Genomic DNA, 16593 nt, shown 5'->3' with positions numbered 1-16593 from the left:
ATATATATATATATATATATATATATATATATATATAAAAATTGAATGATTATATCAGTGGCTAGCATATAAAAAACCATGCATATTTATATATATATATATAATGTGTGTGTTACCTTGTCTTGATAACATGCTATAGTTGTAAAATGAGCATCACCATCATACATGTGGTGTCCTTCATTTTTTTATCTTCCATAGAAACATGTTGAGCCACAGGGAAATATTACCAAGGAAAATTTCAATTGACCAAATTACATATGAATGGAAGGAAATTATTTTTGATATAATATGTTAAATTACTAACAGCAGAAACAGATAAAAAGAAAATTACATTATAAAATCTAGTTAGATGCCTCTTTTTGTTCTCCATATTCTGGGTACTGTGGAACATGTCTTACTCTCAGTTCACATAAACATATATTATTATCATCATTTTAATGTCCACTGTCCTGGTGACAGAATTTGTTGCGGCAGATTTTCTACAGACAGATGCCCTTCGTGTTGCTAACCCTTATCTGTTGGAAACAGATTAGGGTTGGCAACATGAAGAGCATCTGGCTTCAGTCCACTGTCCTGCTGACAGAATTTGTTGAGGTAGATTTTCTGCAGCCAGATGCTCTTCATGTTGCTAACCCTCCAACAGCTATGGGAAGATATTACCTTGCTTAGAAATAGGAGAGGGTTAAAGAGGGGAGGGACATCTAACCTTAAAAAATCTGCTTCAACAGATTCCATTTGACTCATGCAAGCATAGTTAAGTGGATACTAATTGATGATAATGATGGTGATGAATAGCTTTGAGAGCTGCATTATGGCCACCTTTGCTACAGATCATTTGTAAAAGATAGAATACAGTTTTCTTTTCTATCTAAATTATGCTTTTTATTCTTATTTTGTAATTAATGGTGTAGATTATGAAATCTTCTCTTTAGTCAAGGTTTTTTTTTTTTTCTCTGTTTCAAAACTTTGTATAATTTCTTCCTACATCTGAAATATTTTTTTCTATTTTCACAGGTTTGGTCTTTCAACATATCAACAAATGTATGGACAAAGTTAAAAACAACAGGTCCAGCACCAACGCAGGTTGCTTCTCATTCAAGTAAGTCAAACAATAGCATTTTGGGAATCATCTGCCTTTATTTTATATTTGTTTCTAAGTTAAAATCACCTAAGAACTTCACTGCTTTGTCTTTGAGCTTGTGAGTGTTTATTGAGCGAAAACACTTAAAGCTCCACGAGGCTCCGGCAGGGGATGGTGGCGAACCTTGCTGTACTCTTTCGCCACAACTTACTCTCACTCTTACTTCCTGTTTCTGTTGTGCCTGTAATTCAAAGGGTCAGCCTTGTCACGCTGAATATCCCCGAGAATTACGTTAAGGGTACATGTGTCTGTGGAATGCTCAGCCACTTGCACGTTAATTCCACGAGCAGGCTGTTCTGTTGGTCGGATCAACTGGAACCCTCGACGTCGTAAGCGATGGAGTACCAACACATAGTGACTATATATATTATATATAATTATCATCACCATTTAACATCTGTTTTCCATGCTAGCATGATTAGTGGGACGTTTTGATTGGAGGTTGCAAGCTAGAGGACTGCACTAAACTCCAGAATCTGCTCTGACATGGTTTTTATGACTGGATGCCCTTCCTAATGCCAACCACTTAACAGAGTGTACCGGGTGCTTTTAACATGCCACCGGCACAAATGCGTTTACACAGCACTGGCACAAAAAGTGATATTTTGAAATCATTTTATATGTAAGTTTCTGGTCTGTGTAATATATAATTGAAAATGCATCTATTATGTAAGACCACTAAATACTTGTGTGTGTGTATGTATGGTGATTTTTTCTTCCTCCGTCTTCCCTTCTTTGGACTTTCCTATATTTCTGACGAAGAGCTCCGCTCGAAACGTCAGATTCTCTTTCTTTACTTTCCTGAGCGTCCAGTAACACAATATCTGTATCACGTCCTCACGTTGTTGTTTTTCTTTTTTGAACTCATATGTGTATGTAGAAATGTATGTATCCATGAATTGTATGAGTTAATCTTCTTATATTAAATGAACCCTTTTACTAAATGCACCCCTAACCAATGATAATCTGCTCTCGTTTAAGTGTGTCTTCTTGGAAACTGCATAATTGTGTTTGGTGGATCAGGCCTGCCATTTGGCATGAACAGTAGCAATGACATTTATCAACTCGATCTTCTCAAGCAAGAATGGCAACTTATTCCCTGCCAACCATTAAATGGTGATGCAGCAAATTTCCCTTCAAAGAGATATGGACATGTAAGTCTTATGTATAATTTCATTGTTTGGTCATTTGTTTAATGTCTGATTTTTCCATGCTTGAATGGGTTTGGTTGGAGAGTTACTTGCAGAGCAGGATTTTACAGCCGAATGTTCTTGTTGTCAACCATCACCTGTTTTACCAACATGGTCACAGTCCAATAACTAAAACAAGTGAAAGATATTGTAAGGTTCTGAAATTTTGAGTTTGGGATATTGTTATTGTCTTCTGTATATCTGATAGGAGGAAAGAGTTGGCAGCATGATCTACTTGACAAATTCATCTTGCATTTTGTATTTCTATTGTGTAATTGTGTTATACAATCATGTTATACAAATCTGTGTTATACAGGGTGTCCACAAAGTCTGGGTGCATGGGGATTAATACATTAAGAAATTATTATTTCTTATATTTAATTGTTTATGTTATGATTTTATTTACTCCATGTACCCAGACCTTGTGGACACCGTGTATAATTGTTTGTCTTATTTTTCAGACTATGCATCCAATTGACAATTACATATACATCTGTGGCGGTACAGAAGGTACAATTTACATGTTGGATCTTTACCGTCTTGAACTTAGCACAAAATCTTGGGAATATATTGAATGTAAAAACCCGCCAGAACCAAGGTTAGATATTGATCTTCTGTACAGTTTTGTATTTATGTTGGTTTTACTGAACAATTACTTTACTGCTAAATTCATTAGATGGCTTTTGTGTGTGTGTGTGTGTGTGTGATTTAACCAGGCTATCAACATGTTGTTGGCTTAACTTTACAATTACTCATTTCTCGAATTATACTAATTTCAGTTGTTGATCATCAGTTCTCCTTAAATATCATTTTCAATGACAGTAACAGCAATAATAATAATAATAATAATAATAGCAATGGTTTCAAATTTTGGCACAAGACCAGAAATTCCAGGGGATGTGGGTGTAAGTTGATTATACAAACTCCATTACTCAACTGGTACTTATTTTATCAACCCTAAAAGGATAAAGACAGACAAAATGCCGCTAAGCATTTTGCCTGGCATTGTAACAATTCTGCCAGCTTGCAATAAATGATAATGATAACAACAATAATAATTATAGAAATAATAATTAATAACAACTTCTTTATTAGCTATATGCAACAAGGACAATGGATGAGGGTCATTGCAATGGGAAAGAATTACTGAAATAATAGGTTTACATAGAAAGGACAGCTACCTAAGGCCAATCAAAGAGACCCACAGACCTAGGATTACTCTGACTCCGAACATAAACTGCTCTTTCTCTTAGCTGTATTTTCTAGCTTATAGCCACATGCTGAGAGTAAGCTTATTCACCTGAGCCATACTTGTTACTGTCATCCACTTTTCAACAAATTTACAGTAGGGCAGTACCTCTCTCTTCACCATAACGTTTCTCCACATGGTTCTTGAAAACGTTCGTGACAGTTCAGTCAAAGAGGAACATGTCAGGCTTCAGTCCTTTCAGTTTTGCTCTGCTTACAATGTTTTTTGCCACAGTCACAAATCATAGGAAACTATCTGCTCTTCCTGATCAAAGGAAAGTGGAAAGGTGATCTTCATTTTTGACTCAGCTGCTAGCCAGGTATGTCCTACACATAACGACACCTACTCAACATAACTCCATAAATCTGCCTTATTTGGACACTTATAAAGTGCATGCAACTGTTTTCTTGCATCATACGCATCTCAAACAGGTGTGGCTGATAACACTATTGCACCTGTAGAGTTAATCCTGAACAGGTAATGTCACCCCTATTCAACAGCCAAATTAGTGATTTCTAGAAGTTCTTTATAGTCTTCAAGTTGAAAGTTCTTCAGATTAGATTGTTCAGTTGATTTTAGCATGTCCAGTGTTTTCCTAAGAACGTTGATTTTGTCCATCACTGATTCTTTATACAATTCAAGGGTTAACATACCACCAGCTGGATTTCCAAAATGGTGGAGAAATGTGAGTGCCTAAACTACATTCTAGTGCCAGATACTCAAGCTTGGTTTTCACATGACCCAGGACTGCAGCTCTATCAAAAGATAAGCAGTAGAAAAATGTGACTTACGAATGGCAACCATGCCTCACTGTCCAGCAATCTTTGTAGATGCAGCACTTTTAGCTCATATTTGTGCATTACCAGTCAACCACAATAATAATAATTGTTTCTAATTTAGACACACAATCAGCAGTTTTGAGAAGTGAGGGCTGATCAGTAATATTGACCCCAGTACTTGACTGGTACTTCATTTTATAGACCCCAGAATGAAGGAAAGCAAAATTGACCTTATGAAAATTTGAACTCAGAATGTAAAGAATCAAAACAACTACATCAAGGTATTTTGACTGATGCCCTAGCAATTGTGCCAATTCTCTTTCCATTCATTTTTTCCAGTTGTAAGTGGAAAAGATTGTGTTAGAGTAATGATGTTTAAAGTTCTATCACTTTGCATTAAATTGCAATAGGATTTCATCACCTCTGCAATATTTCACTCACACAACACTGCACTTAGTTACTATGATCAGTCCTTTATTCTTTGCACAGCAACATTAGTGATGCTTGTTTAGTCAGGGGTCCACAGCAAAAACCAAAGTCTTAGTAAGTAGGAGAGCAGACAAAATCTAGCAAAACCCAAAGTCTTAGTAAGTAGGAAAGCAGACAAATCACAAATCTCTTCAAGTCGATGTCCCTGCTCGATCTGTAGAAAAAGCATAGGTAGTAACTCCTTAAGATGTACCTGATGTAAGCTATGGACACATAAGAGGTGCAGCAATAATAGAAGAAGGTTAACAGGGGAAATAGCTTTTGTGTGTGGAAGGTGCACAGGTACAATTAATACCAAAAATGTACAGAAAATAGACTCCATCAAATGCCTGGTGGGAAAACTAGAAGTAGTTGATAGCTTCCGTTACCTAAGTAACCAAGTCAGAAGCGGAGGTAGATGCTCTGAGAGTATAGCTGCTAGAATATGAATAGGTTGGGCAAAGTTCAGAGAGCTCCTACCCTCGTTGGTAACAAAGGACCTTTCCCACAGAGTGAAAGGAAGATTGTACGATGCCTGTGTACGAACAGCCATGCTCCATGGCAGTGAAACATGGGCTGTAACCGCCAAGGACATGCGAAGGCTTGAAAGAAATGAAGCCAGCATGCTTCGTTGGATGTGCAATGTCAGTGTGCATGCACAATAATGTAAGCATTGAGATAAAAGTTGGTCATGTGATGCATATGGACGAGGACAGCTGTGTAAAGAAGTGCCAATCTCTAACGGTGGAGGGAACCTGTGGAAGAGGTAGACCCAGGAAGACATGGGACGAAGTGGTAAAGCATGACCTTCAAACACTGGACCTCACAGAGGCAATGACAAGCAAATAAGATATTTGGCAATATGCCATGCTTGAGAAGACCTGTCAGGCCAAGTGAAATCGTAATTGTGGCCAATGCCAGTGTCCTGTAACTGGCACATAAAAAGCACCCCTTTGAACTTTGGACCTCACAGAGGTAGTGACAAGTGACCATGACCTTTGGCAATATACTCTGCTTGAGAAGACCTGTCAAGCGAAGTGAGATTGCAGTCGTGACCAATGCCGGTGTTTCATAACTGGCACCCATGCTGGTGGCACATAAAAAGCAGCTACTACACTCTTGGAGTGGTTGGCATTTGGAAGAGCATCCAGCTGTAGAAACCAACTTACCAGTTTTCAATCAAACCGTCCAACCCATGCCAGCATGGGAAACGGATGTTAAATGATGATATGTGATAGGCTTCTCTTAGTTTCCGTCTGCTAAATCCACTCACAATGCTTTGGTTGACCCAGATCTATAGTAACAGACACTTACCCAATGTACTGTGCAATAGGACTGAACCTGAGACCACATGTTTGGGAAGTAAGTTTCTTAACCAGACAGCCATGCCTGCTTCTAAATTGCTTCTGTTTTTTACTGAGAATAACGCTGATTGTAACTGTTTTACTACTGAATATTAATGACTGAATCTTACTTATTTTTATTATTATATTTGATGAAATTCATTTGTCTGGTGAAGAAATAAAGAAGCTGAAATCAATTAAATATGCCATAAATATTTTAACATGAAATTTTATGTGCATATTTTTTTTAAAATCTTTTCATGTTTACATTGTAGATACCGGCATGAAACTGTAGTTGAGGGCAAAAAATTATATATTTTTGGAGGAGGTACCAATTCTTCTGTTTTTGATCTGATTAAGGTAATAGTTAAAATTAATAAATTTTTCTCCCCTGTTCATTTCAGCTTTTTTTTTTTTTTTTTCATTCATTGAACATGCTGAGGCACTGCCTTGAGGGGTTTTTAAAATCAAACAAATCAACCCCAGTTCTTAGGTTTTTTGGGGTTTTTTTAAGTCTGGTCTGGTCTGGTCTGGTCTGGTACTTGTTCTGTCAGTCTCTTTTGCTGAACCACTAAACTACAGAGATGTAAACAAACCAGCCCTAGTTGTCAAGCAGTGGGGGATGGTCACATACACACACTTGATAGATTTCTGCAGTTTCTTATTTCTTTATTGCCCACAAGGGGCTAAACATAGAGGGGACAAACAAGGACAGACAAAGGGATTAAGTCGATTACATCGACCCCAGTGCATAACTGGTACTTAATTTATCGACCCCGAAAGGATGAAAGGCAAAGTTGACCTCGGCGGAATTTGAACTCAGAACGTAGCGGCAGACGAAATACCACTAAGCATTTCGCCCGGTGTGCTAACGTTTCTGCCAGCTCGCCGCCTGTTAGCTTCTTGATGATTGATTCATTCTGTTTTAATCTTTCATTAATTAGTTAGTCTGTAGGGGAAGGGGGAATCATTGCACCCTAATTAATCCTTTTGTCTTTTGTCTGTTTCAGATTCCAGTTTTAGACTTTGACACATTCTGTTGGTCTTACATCACAAGCTCTAGAGACATTAAGAATGGTCAGTATAGATTTTTGCTTCACCATTAATTGATATTCCTCGTTAACTCATATCAGTCTAATTGGAAATTAAAGATTGACACTGCTACGATCAAATCCTTTCCCACAAAATGGTAACTTTTGAAATCTTTGTCCTAATATTATTTTCTATTTCAGATTTACCATCAGATAGGAAATGCCATGGCTGTGTTCATTATAAACATTGTAAGCTACTTTTTAATTTATTTCTCTTCACTTGATTAGTTAGTCAGTTATTATTGATCTAAGTTCATTATCCCATGGTCAATGTATGCTACCATATACACACATTGCTTTAACCCTTTTCAAATCAGCCTACCTGAGACTGCACCTAGTTCTATGATACTCTTGCTTTGGTTACACTGCTTTCACGGATTCCCATGACTTTCTGTTGCCATCCAATTCCATTATTATGAATCTGAACTGGGAGCTTGAGTCATAGTAAATCTTTCATTACCTGATTACACAACCATGGAAGTTACCCCTATGGATGCGTTGCATTTACTCTCTTGATAGAGCTGAGTAATCCTGACCATTGATCTTCTAAAATTCCTCCGCTCAGTATCAACTGAGCCCCATTGGCTCAGTTGAGCTCTTTCACTACCTCTTCACAATCTGCCATACTGCATTCCCATGACTGCACTGTATCCTTGACAGGGTGGCTGAATGGGTGCTATACTTTGCCAAAGGGCAACCCTTAACTAAGCAAGGCACAGTCATCACTCCATTCTGAAAATACCTGCATACTCAAGATAGAAACTTCCCATTTTAAATCTTTAGCATTTAAACCAGCCATATCTGGTCCTACCTGTTTTTTTGTTGTGGCCAGATCCAGCCTCTCACATGACCTACACTGTTATTCTAAAAATAAAGTCACATCATTGAAATATCAAAGTTTAATTTAACATAAGGTAAATAAATAAACATTACATTTGACAGAGTGATCTGAATGCTAGAAGGTTAAACTAATCAAAATTAAAACCTTCCATCAAACTTTCTTGTTACTTTCCAAACAGTAGCTTAATAATGTCAGTTGTTTTACTAAATTCTTCATTATTTTTTAAATTAACTGAAACACAGACAGCATATTTCAACAGAAATCATCATCATCATTTAACGTCCGCTTTCCATGCTGGCATGGGTTGGACGGTTTGACTGAAGAATGGTGAGTCAGAAGGCTGCACCAGGCTCCAATCTGATCTGGCAAGGCTTCTACAGCTGGATGCCCTTTCTAACGCCAACCACTCCAAGAGTGTAGTGGGTGCTTTTTACATGCCACCAGCACAAGGGCCAGTCAGGTGGTACTGGCATCGACTACACTCAGATGGTGCTTTTTACGTGCCACCGGCACAGCAGCCAGTCAGGCCGCACTGGCAATGACCATGCTTGAATGATGCTTTTTACATGCCACCAGCGGGACCAGTCAGTCAGCACTGGCATTGATTGTCAGGCGGCACTCTAGTAAGAAAAGGATTAAACTTCTTATCTATGATTCTATTCTAAGTGCTATTATATTTCTCAAAGATTGAAATAACAATATCACATTGATTATATAATGTAATTATTGTTCTGGTTGTATGTACTTCTAAAGGAATGAAATATGTAATATCATTCCATAATATAAAGTTAATATCATCCACTTGTTGATATTGTTACAGATGTATATATTTGTGGAGGTACGAAAAACAAAATGATTTTCAAAGATGTTTGGAGATTCTCTTTAAAATCTCATAGATGGACTTATGTTGGAGAAATGCCTAAGAATTTATACTTCCATGGATCTGCTGTTTCACCTGTAAGTAGTTTTCTCATTAACCATTTTCTTTCAGTTTATAGCTCCTCATTATTTTAACCTATTATTTACAATCCACCTCATTATCCCCTCTTTCTTTCACACTAACCCCTGACATTACTCTTCCCCTCCATCTTCTTCTGTCTCCTCTACCCCCATCATTATCATTATTGTTTAACATCTGCTTTCCATGCTGGCACGGGTTGGATGGTTTGACTGGGGGACTGGCAAGCCAGTAGGCTGCACCAGGCTCCAATCTGATCTGGCAAGGTTTCTACAGCTGGATGCCCTTCTTAATGCCAACTACTCCAAGAGTGTAGTGGGTACTTTTTACGTGCCACTGGCACGGGAGCCAGTCAGGTGGCACTGGCATCAACCACGTTCAGATGGTGCTTTTTACATGCCACTGGCACAGGAGCCAATCCATGGGGAGCTGGCATTGACCACGTTCGGATGGTGCTTTTTACATCCCATGGGCACGGAGCCTATCAGGCAGCACTGGCATCGACCCACGATTGAATGGTGCTTATTATGTGCCACCAGCACAGGTGCTAGTCAGATGGCACTGTCATCAGCCACAACTACAATTTCCATTTTGATTTCAATCTTGATTTGCTTTTGATTTTGATTTTTGATTTTTGATCTCAACATTATTATCTTTATTATTCTCTCCATTGCTATCCTTTTGCAGTAAATTTGTTCCTTGCCATCAAGGGGAGCACTCTTGTTTTGCAAGCTAGACTCCCACCCTCACTCCCAACAGTCCCAGTGTCACAAAAAAAACACCCAGTACATTCTAAGTGTCTGGTAATTAAATCAGACACTAACAATACAAGGCTTGAAAGGGTTATTTAGTCTTGCTGATGGCAAAGCAACCACTGTAGTGCTGGTACCATAAAAAATGCACCCAAAGTGTTACCCTTCCTAACACCAACCACTGTAAAGGAAGGACACCCGGCCATCGGAACTATGGCCAAAATGAGATATTGTAGGAAGGTGTGGTCCTCCAACACATTGAATCCTGTCAAACTTGTTCTACCTATAACAGCAAAGAAAGCAGACATAAAATGATGATGATGGTGATGATGACATTGGTGGTGGCAGCAGCAATAGCTGCTGCTGCACTTGCAAATATCTTAGACAGCATTCAGAAAAGGCCACCCACAAACTGTTCCAGTCTATGGCCAATGGGCATGCTGTCGACTCTTTCTGTTTTTTTTCTATAGCTACTGTAATGGCCTTTGCTCCTTGTGGGTAGCTGGGTTCATATAACTGCAACTCAAGCACTCCCGTCCGATTTGTCTCCCTTCCTCTCATCACCTCCATTCTGTCCAACTTTGCTGGCTTCTCACCAATTGCTACATCCAGTCCTTTCTTCCCAGAATGTCACTCATCCCTCTAGAATTCCCTTCTGGCTCACATCTTTCCTGCAGGCATTAATTTGTAAAGGGTACCGTTAATGGCATCAAACTCATTAGTCTAGGAAAGCCTGCAAAAAGCTATGACTACTGCCTGCAGTCGCTGATTCCTTGTTTCCTCTATTTCTTTCTCTGTGTTCCTCACGTTAAGCTGTCAGTGGTTTTTATCCATGTGCGGTAGGCAACTGGAAGTGGCATCTTATTGAGGAGACAACTATGTGGTTTATATATCAATGTGGTACATGTAAGCTAGGCAACTGATGGTGATATCTTAATCTGTGTGAGGGAGACAACTGGTGCTGATAGCTTAATTTAGTGTGTGTGTATTTGTGCTTACGCGCGCGCTGGTAAGGGGAGACAACCGTCTATTTTGTGTGTGTGTGCGCGCGCAGCACAACCAATTATATCTTCTAGTTATAGTTTACTTGAGTTGAATCTGAATGAAGCTCAACTGAACTGAAACCGTAACCTTTTGGTTATCAAACTTCTATGTTCTCTTCCCATAAGATATAACCTAATGTATGTTCTCTCTCCGGTTTATAACCACATGTGTTTTCCATCTAGGTGTTTATCATCTTGATCACCATCATCATCAGTTAACGTCCTTTTTCCCATGCTGGCATGGGTTGGACGTTTCAACTTAAACTGATGAGACAGGGTTGCACCAAGCTCTGATGTCTGTTTCAGTATGGTTTCCACAGCTAGATGCCCTTTCTGATGCCAACCACTTCACAGAGTGTACTGGGTACTTTTAGTCAAAAGTATCAACCCTAGTACTTATCTTTTTAAAGCCAGGTACTTATTCTACCAGTCTCTTTTGCTGAACTGCTAAGGTACATAGACGTAAATACAACACCAGTTGTCAGGCAGTGATTGGGGACATCCTCAATCACAATACACACACACTTATATATAATGCTACAGGCTTCTTTTAGTTTTCATCTATCAAATCCACTCACAAGGCTTTGGTCAGCCTAAGGCTATAGTTGATGACATTTGCCCAAGGTGCCATGTTGTGGGATTGAACCCATAACCATGTAGTTGGGAAGCAAGCTTCTTACCACAGCCATTCCTGTTCCTATATGTTATTTAATTTTATTTAATTTTATTTTTTTGCTCTCTTTTTATTCAGAATGGTTGCATGTATTTATTTGGTGGTGTTACTGAAAATGAACAAAGAGTTAACACACTGTTTAGAATGCAACTGGATGTACCAAGCTTACAAGAAATGTGTTGGAGATATATTTGTCATTATAGTTCTCATTTATACTTGAAGAAAGCAAATGAACTTCGAGAAATTGGTATTCCTTCACACCTGATCAAGAGAATGACTAATTGCCTACTATAGATTTATAAATTTATGATATTAATTGTTGCTATTTATTTACTATTAATTATTTGTGAAGAATCTGTTCACAAATTATTAAAACTGTTTTCAAAAAATTTGTTAGTCATTTTATTCTTGTCTTTTAGTTTTGTTGTTTTTATAATATTAGTATTTAAAGTATTATAATCCTTAATGTTGTTGGTAGTATTTAATGCTGCAAACAGTATTTAACCCTTTTGTTTCCATATTTCTATTGAAATACAGTGCTTTGTTTCAGTTAATTTCAAAAATAATGAAGAATTTAGTAAAATAAAAATTGACATAAATCTGGTATTTGGAATGTGAACTACCATGAAATTTTGGTTGAAGGTTTTAATTTAGATCTCTTTAAAGCAAAATTTGTATCATAGAGTTAGTGGTGGCAGGTTGGTGTCAAAAGGTTAAAAGAAGTAAGTTAAAAAAACAGTCAATAAATATTTCTAATATAAAAATAACACAGATATTACTGGTTTATGAAATGAAAGTTTATTTGTTGAAATACAGAAAGCAGATCTGGTAAAAGTGGAAAACTTATATAAATTGCTTTTAACCATCACACAATTTTGGAATGTAATAGAATTCTATAAAAGTGAAATATTTGCACAATCCTACACATATGTGTACAATACAAATTAAGATCTATACACCCAGCTGTTGCTTTAGATCTTCCATATCACATCTATTTCAATAAAATTTATTCATAAAAATTGATAAGCAGTTTTTAAAAAAATATCCACGATATATCTGAGGGAAAGTACCTCAAGGAAACATTCTGCAAACTAAATACTCATACAGTCGGGACTTACCTACGTAACATAGTAATTATTTTAATAAATTTTAATGAGACTATGTATGCAATTAATAGATTAAAAAATCCTTCTTAGGGTAGGGATGCCTACATTCTAACGATATGAAGCAAGGAAAATAAGTCCATCAAGAGCACTAACAGAAGATTTTGGAAAATAAAGTCGATGTAGAGAGGAATGAATCCTTTTGTCTTTAAAGTGAATTGATGTTTTAATCTTAGAGCTCCTCAATAAAATATATTCTACTCAGTTTGCAAAACAAACATGATCAGATCAATGAAAGTATAACCATCTAAGTAACAGTTAATTACAACGCTCTTGTAATTAATGTACAGGGTGGCCTAAAAAAGTAAGTTTACAGTTATCATGTAGGCACTTTAAATTTCTTTTAAAACATTTTATTACATTTAAATTTCTATCTTGCAATTAACTAAATTAACGTAGAATAATGGTTTCATATTTTTCTTATAATTAAAATCTAATCTGTTAATATATGAATGCAAAAGTGATAGTTGAATAACCATAAACCTACTTTTGGGCCACCCTGTATATACACCATTGATAGGACTGTTACTGTGGTATTCATCCCAAAGTAACATCTTTTATGGACATGTCTTAAAATCACAATAAATATGAGAGGCAGATGAAAATCATCCCAGCAAGACCAGCAGATGCTATTCAGCCTTTTGGGGCTTTTTCAGGTCATTACAATGACATGTACTCACAACCAGCCTCATACACACACATATAGCCTTTCTATCATAGTTGCAAATTTTGCAGGAGGAGGTCAGTCAATTACATCGACCCCAGTGTTCAACTGGTACTCATTTCATCAACCCCGAAAGGCTGAAAAGCGAAGTTGAACTCAGAGCACTAAAACGGATAAAATGCTGCTAAGTATTTTGTTTAGTGTGCCAATGATTCTGCTAGTTTGTCACCTTAAGTATACATACATACATATATATATATGTTGGAGCCTGGTGTTGCCATCCGGTTTCACCAGTCCTCAGTCAAATCGTCCAACCCATGCTAGCATGGAAAGCGGACGTTAAACGATGATGATGATATATAGAGAGATATGTATGTATGTATATATATATGTGTGTATATATATATATATATATATGTATGTATGTATATATATGTATATAATGTATATGTATATATATGTATTAATATATATGTATATAATATATATGTATATATATATATATACACACATATATGCAGACATATATATATACACACACATATGAGGCATGTAGGTATACTCATTTTGAATATCACAATACAGTTGAGAAGTAACTCAGGAGTGTTCTGTATTTATAATACACATCCAGTAAAATGGTCCCATGTATGTAATATTGTGAGTTGAAAAACTTTTTGGATCAACTGAGATTTATCGTAGACAAAAACTTCCACTAGGTTTGTGTTAAAATCACCAAACAACAGGTAAGGGAGTTAACTCTAATAAATCACAACCTAAACAGTTAATATGGACAAGACAATTTGGAATGCGTTTGTTCTTTAAAAGCAGCAATCATGTTTCAGTCTTATTAGACTTCCTCAGCAAAGTATATTTAATTCATTTGACAAGACACACACATGATCAGTACATGTAGAAATGACATTTGATTAATAAATATCAGGGGTGTTTTACGCACGCTTTTACATAAGTGAAACAAAATAATAATCCTTTCTACTGTAGGCACAAGGCCTGAAATTTGGGGTAAGGTATTAAGGCGATTACATTGACCCCAGTGCATAACTGGTACTTATTTAATTGACCCCAAAAGGATGAAAGGCAAAGTCGACCTTGGCAGAATTTGAACTCAGAACATAAGACAGATAAAATGCTGCTAAGCATTAATAATAATAATTTAAAAAATAATAATGGTTTCAAATTTTGCCACAAGGCCAACAATTTTGAGGGAGGGAGTGAGTCAATTACATCAACCCCAGTTTTCAACTGGTACTTGTTTTATTGACCCCGAAAGGATGACAGGCAACATCGATCTTGGCAGAATTTGAACTCAGACAAAATACTGCTAAGCATTTCGCCCGGCATGCTAACAATTCTGCCAGCTTACTGCCTTTATAATAATAATCTTTTTTATACTAGAAGCACAAGGCCTCAAATTTGGGTGAAGGGATTAAGTTAATTGCATCGACCCCAGTACGTAACTGGCATTTATTTAATCAACCCCGAAAGGATGAAAGGCAAAGTCGACCTCGGCGGATTTGAACTCAGAACATAGTGACAGACTAAATACTTATGATTCTGCCAGCTCGCTGCCTTAATAATAATAATAATAATAATAATAATAACAATCATCTTTTCTACTATAGGCACAAGGCCTGAAATTTTGGGGAGGAGGATAAGTTGATTACATCGACCCCCAGTACTCAACTAGTACTTATTTTATTGACCCTGAAAGGATGACAAACAAAGTCGACCTTGGCGGAATTTGAACTCAAAATGTAAAGATGGACAAAATGCCACTGAGCATTAATAACAATAATAACAGCAGCACCAACAACAATAATAATAATAATGATGATAATAATAATAATAATGATTTCTTTTACTTACCACCAGGGCAAATAATAATATTAATAATAAAAACTCTCTCAAAAAATATCACTATGTATTGATTGTTCAGAGTCACAATTATACATATATACATGTCTATAAATCAGATGCTAATTAGTATTGTCATCTTCATCATTATAGTTTTTGCTATTGAATAAGAATAATTGACATTTGTAAAAAATTATGAAATATATTTAGGATTTGTTATAACCAAATAAGAATTGGACGGATTATATTTTGGGGTTCTGAGTAACTTCAGAACACTTGTAGCATTGTTCATCTTTTAATACACACGCACACACACACACTGTTTTATTTATTTGTTTGTTTTTTTAGTGTAATTATTGTTTCTCCCCACCATATGTGCCTATAAATTATTCCTAGAATGTTAATTACTGAACTGTATAATCTAACGAATAATAATAATTGAAGTCAAATAATCACAGTCATCTGCAGCTAGCAATATTAATTATCTGATTGCTTAGTTTAATCATGAAAACATTATTAAAATTTATATAAAATCACATATGTGTACATACATAAATGAATACACTTATATTCACTCATAAACAAATGAATACACACACACACGTATGTATGTATGTATGTATACACAGACACACCTAAACACATGTAAAGATATTATGAACAAATAATTTCACACTACATCCTCTTGTCTTGTATTATATATCAGTACTCTATGAATGATAATTATAGCCAACAAACCTGTAACATGGACTTATGTGTGTTATGACACAATTTTTTTCTCCAAAACGTCTGTTTTGGGGTATAATAGAACATATAGTGTCCTAACTTAATAGTTATGTGTCTTGTGCTCTTTTATAGGCACTTTATAAAACATTATATATATATATGCATAAAATTTAACAAATTTGTATATACATACATAGTAACATACATACAAACTAACATACATACATATGCATACATATGCACATAAAACTAATTTTCATACAAAGTCTGTCTATTATTGGTTAATTTATTGGAATATTTTTAATTTTCCACTACCTTTCTTTTCTATATAATTAAAATATGACTACTGTTATATTTATTTTGACATAATTTTCACAACATTCACTATTATCAAAATATATCTCTGAAGTCTTCACCAGTTTTTCAATTATCAACATGATTTAAAATATTTCCTGTTATCAAGAAATATCACAAAGTACTAACAAAAACAATTGTCACATAACAATCACCTGTTCACATAATAATCACATGTTCACATAACAATCACCTGTTCACATAACAATCACCTGTTCACATGTTTATGTAATAATCACTAGTTCACATGTTCACATAATAATCACTAGTTCACATGTTCACATAA

At 36.1% G+C, this 16593-nt stretch overlaps 1 protein-coding gene across 4 annotated transcripts in view; it reads left to right on the top strand.

The window, feature by feature from the left end:
• LOC106878603 (kelch domain-containing protein 10) overlaps positions 1 to 11919 on the top strand; it is a 19035-nt gene extending 7116 nt beyond the window's left edge. For all 4 annotated transcript variants that reach the window (XM_014927869.2, XM_014927870.2, XM_052967481.1 and 1 more), the window contains 8 exons: positions 1015 to 1099; positions 2123 to 2295; positions 2793 to 2929; positions 6446 to 6530; positions 7181 to 7247; positions 7403 to 7450; positions 8923 to 9059; positions 11607 to 11919. In XM_014927869.2, the coding sequence (XP_014783355.1) occupies positions 1015 to 1099; positions 2123 to 2295; positions 2793 to 2929; positions 6446 to 6530; positions 7181 to 7247; positions 7403 to 7450; positions 8923 to 9059; positions 11607 to 11822 (948 nt within the window). In that variant the 3' untranslated portion in view covers positions 11823 to 11919. The remainder of the gene's footprint in view (positions 1 to 1014; positions 1100 to 2122; positions 2296 to 2792; positions 2930 to 6445; positions 6531 to 7180; positions 7248 to 7402; positions 7451 to 8922; positions 9060 to 11606) is intronic.
• Positions 11920 to 16593: the final 4674 nt, after the last annotated feature.

This window comes from Octopus bimaculoides, chromosome 4 (assembly GCF_001194135.2).
Source record: "Octopus bimaculoides isolate UCB-OBI-ISO-001 chromosome 4, ASM119413v2, whole genome shotgun sequence".
NCBI lineage: Eukaryota > Metazoa > Mollusca > Cephalopoda > Octopoda > Octopodidae > Octopus > Octopus bimaculoides.
The sequence above is the reverse complement of the archived record's forward strand: the minus strand, read 5'-3'. Positions and strand labels throughout refer to the sequence as shown.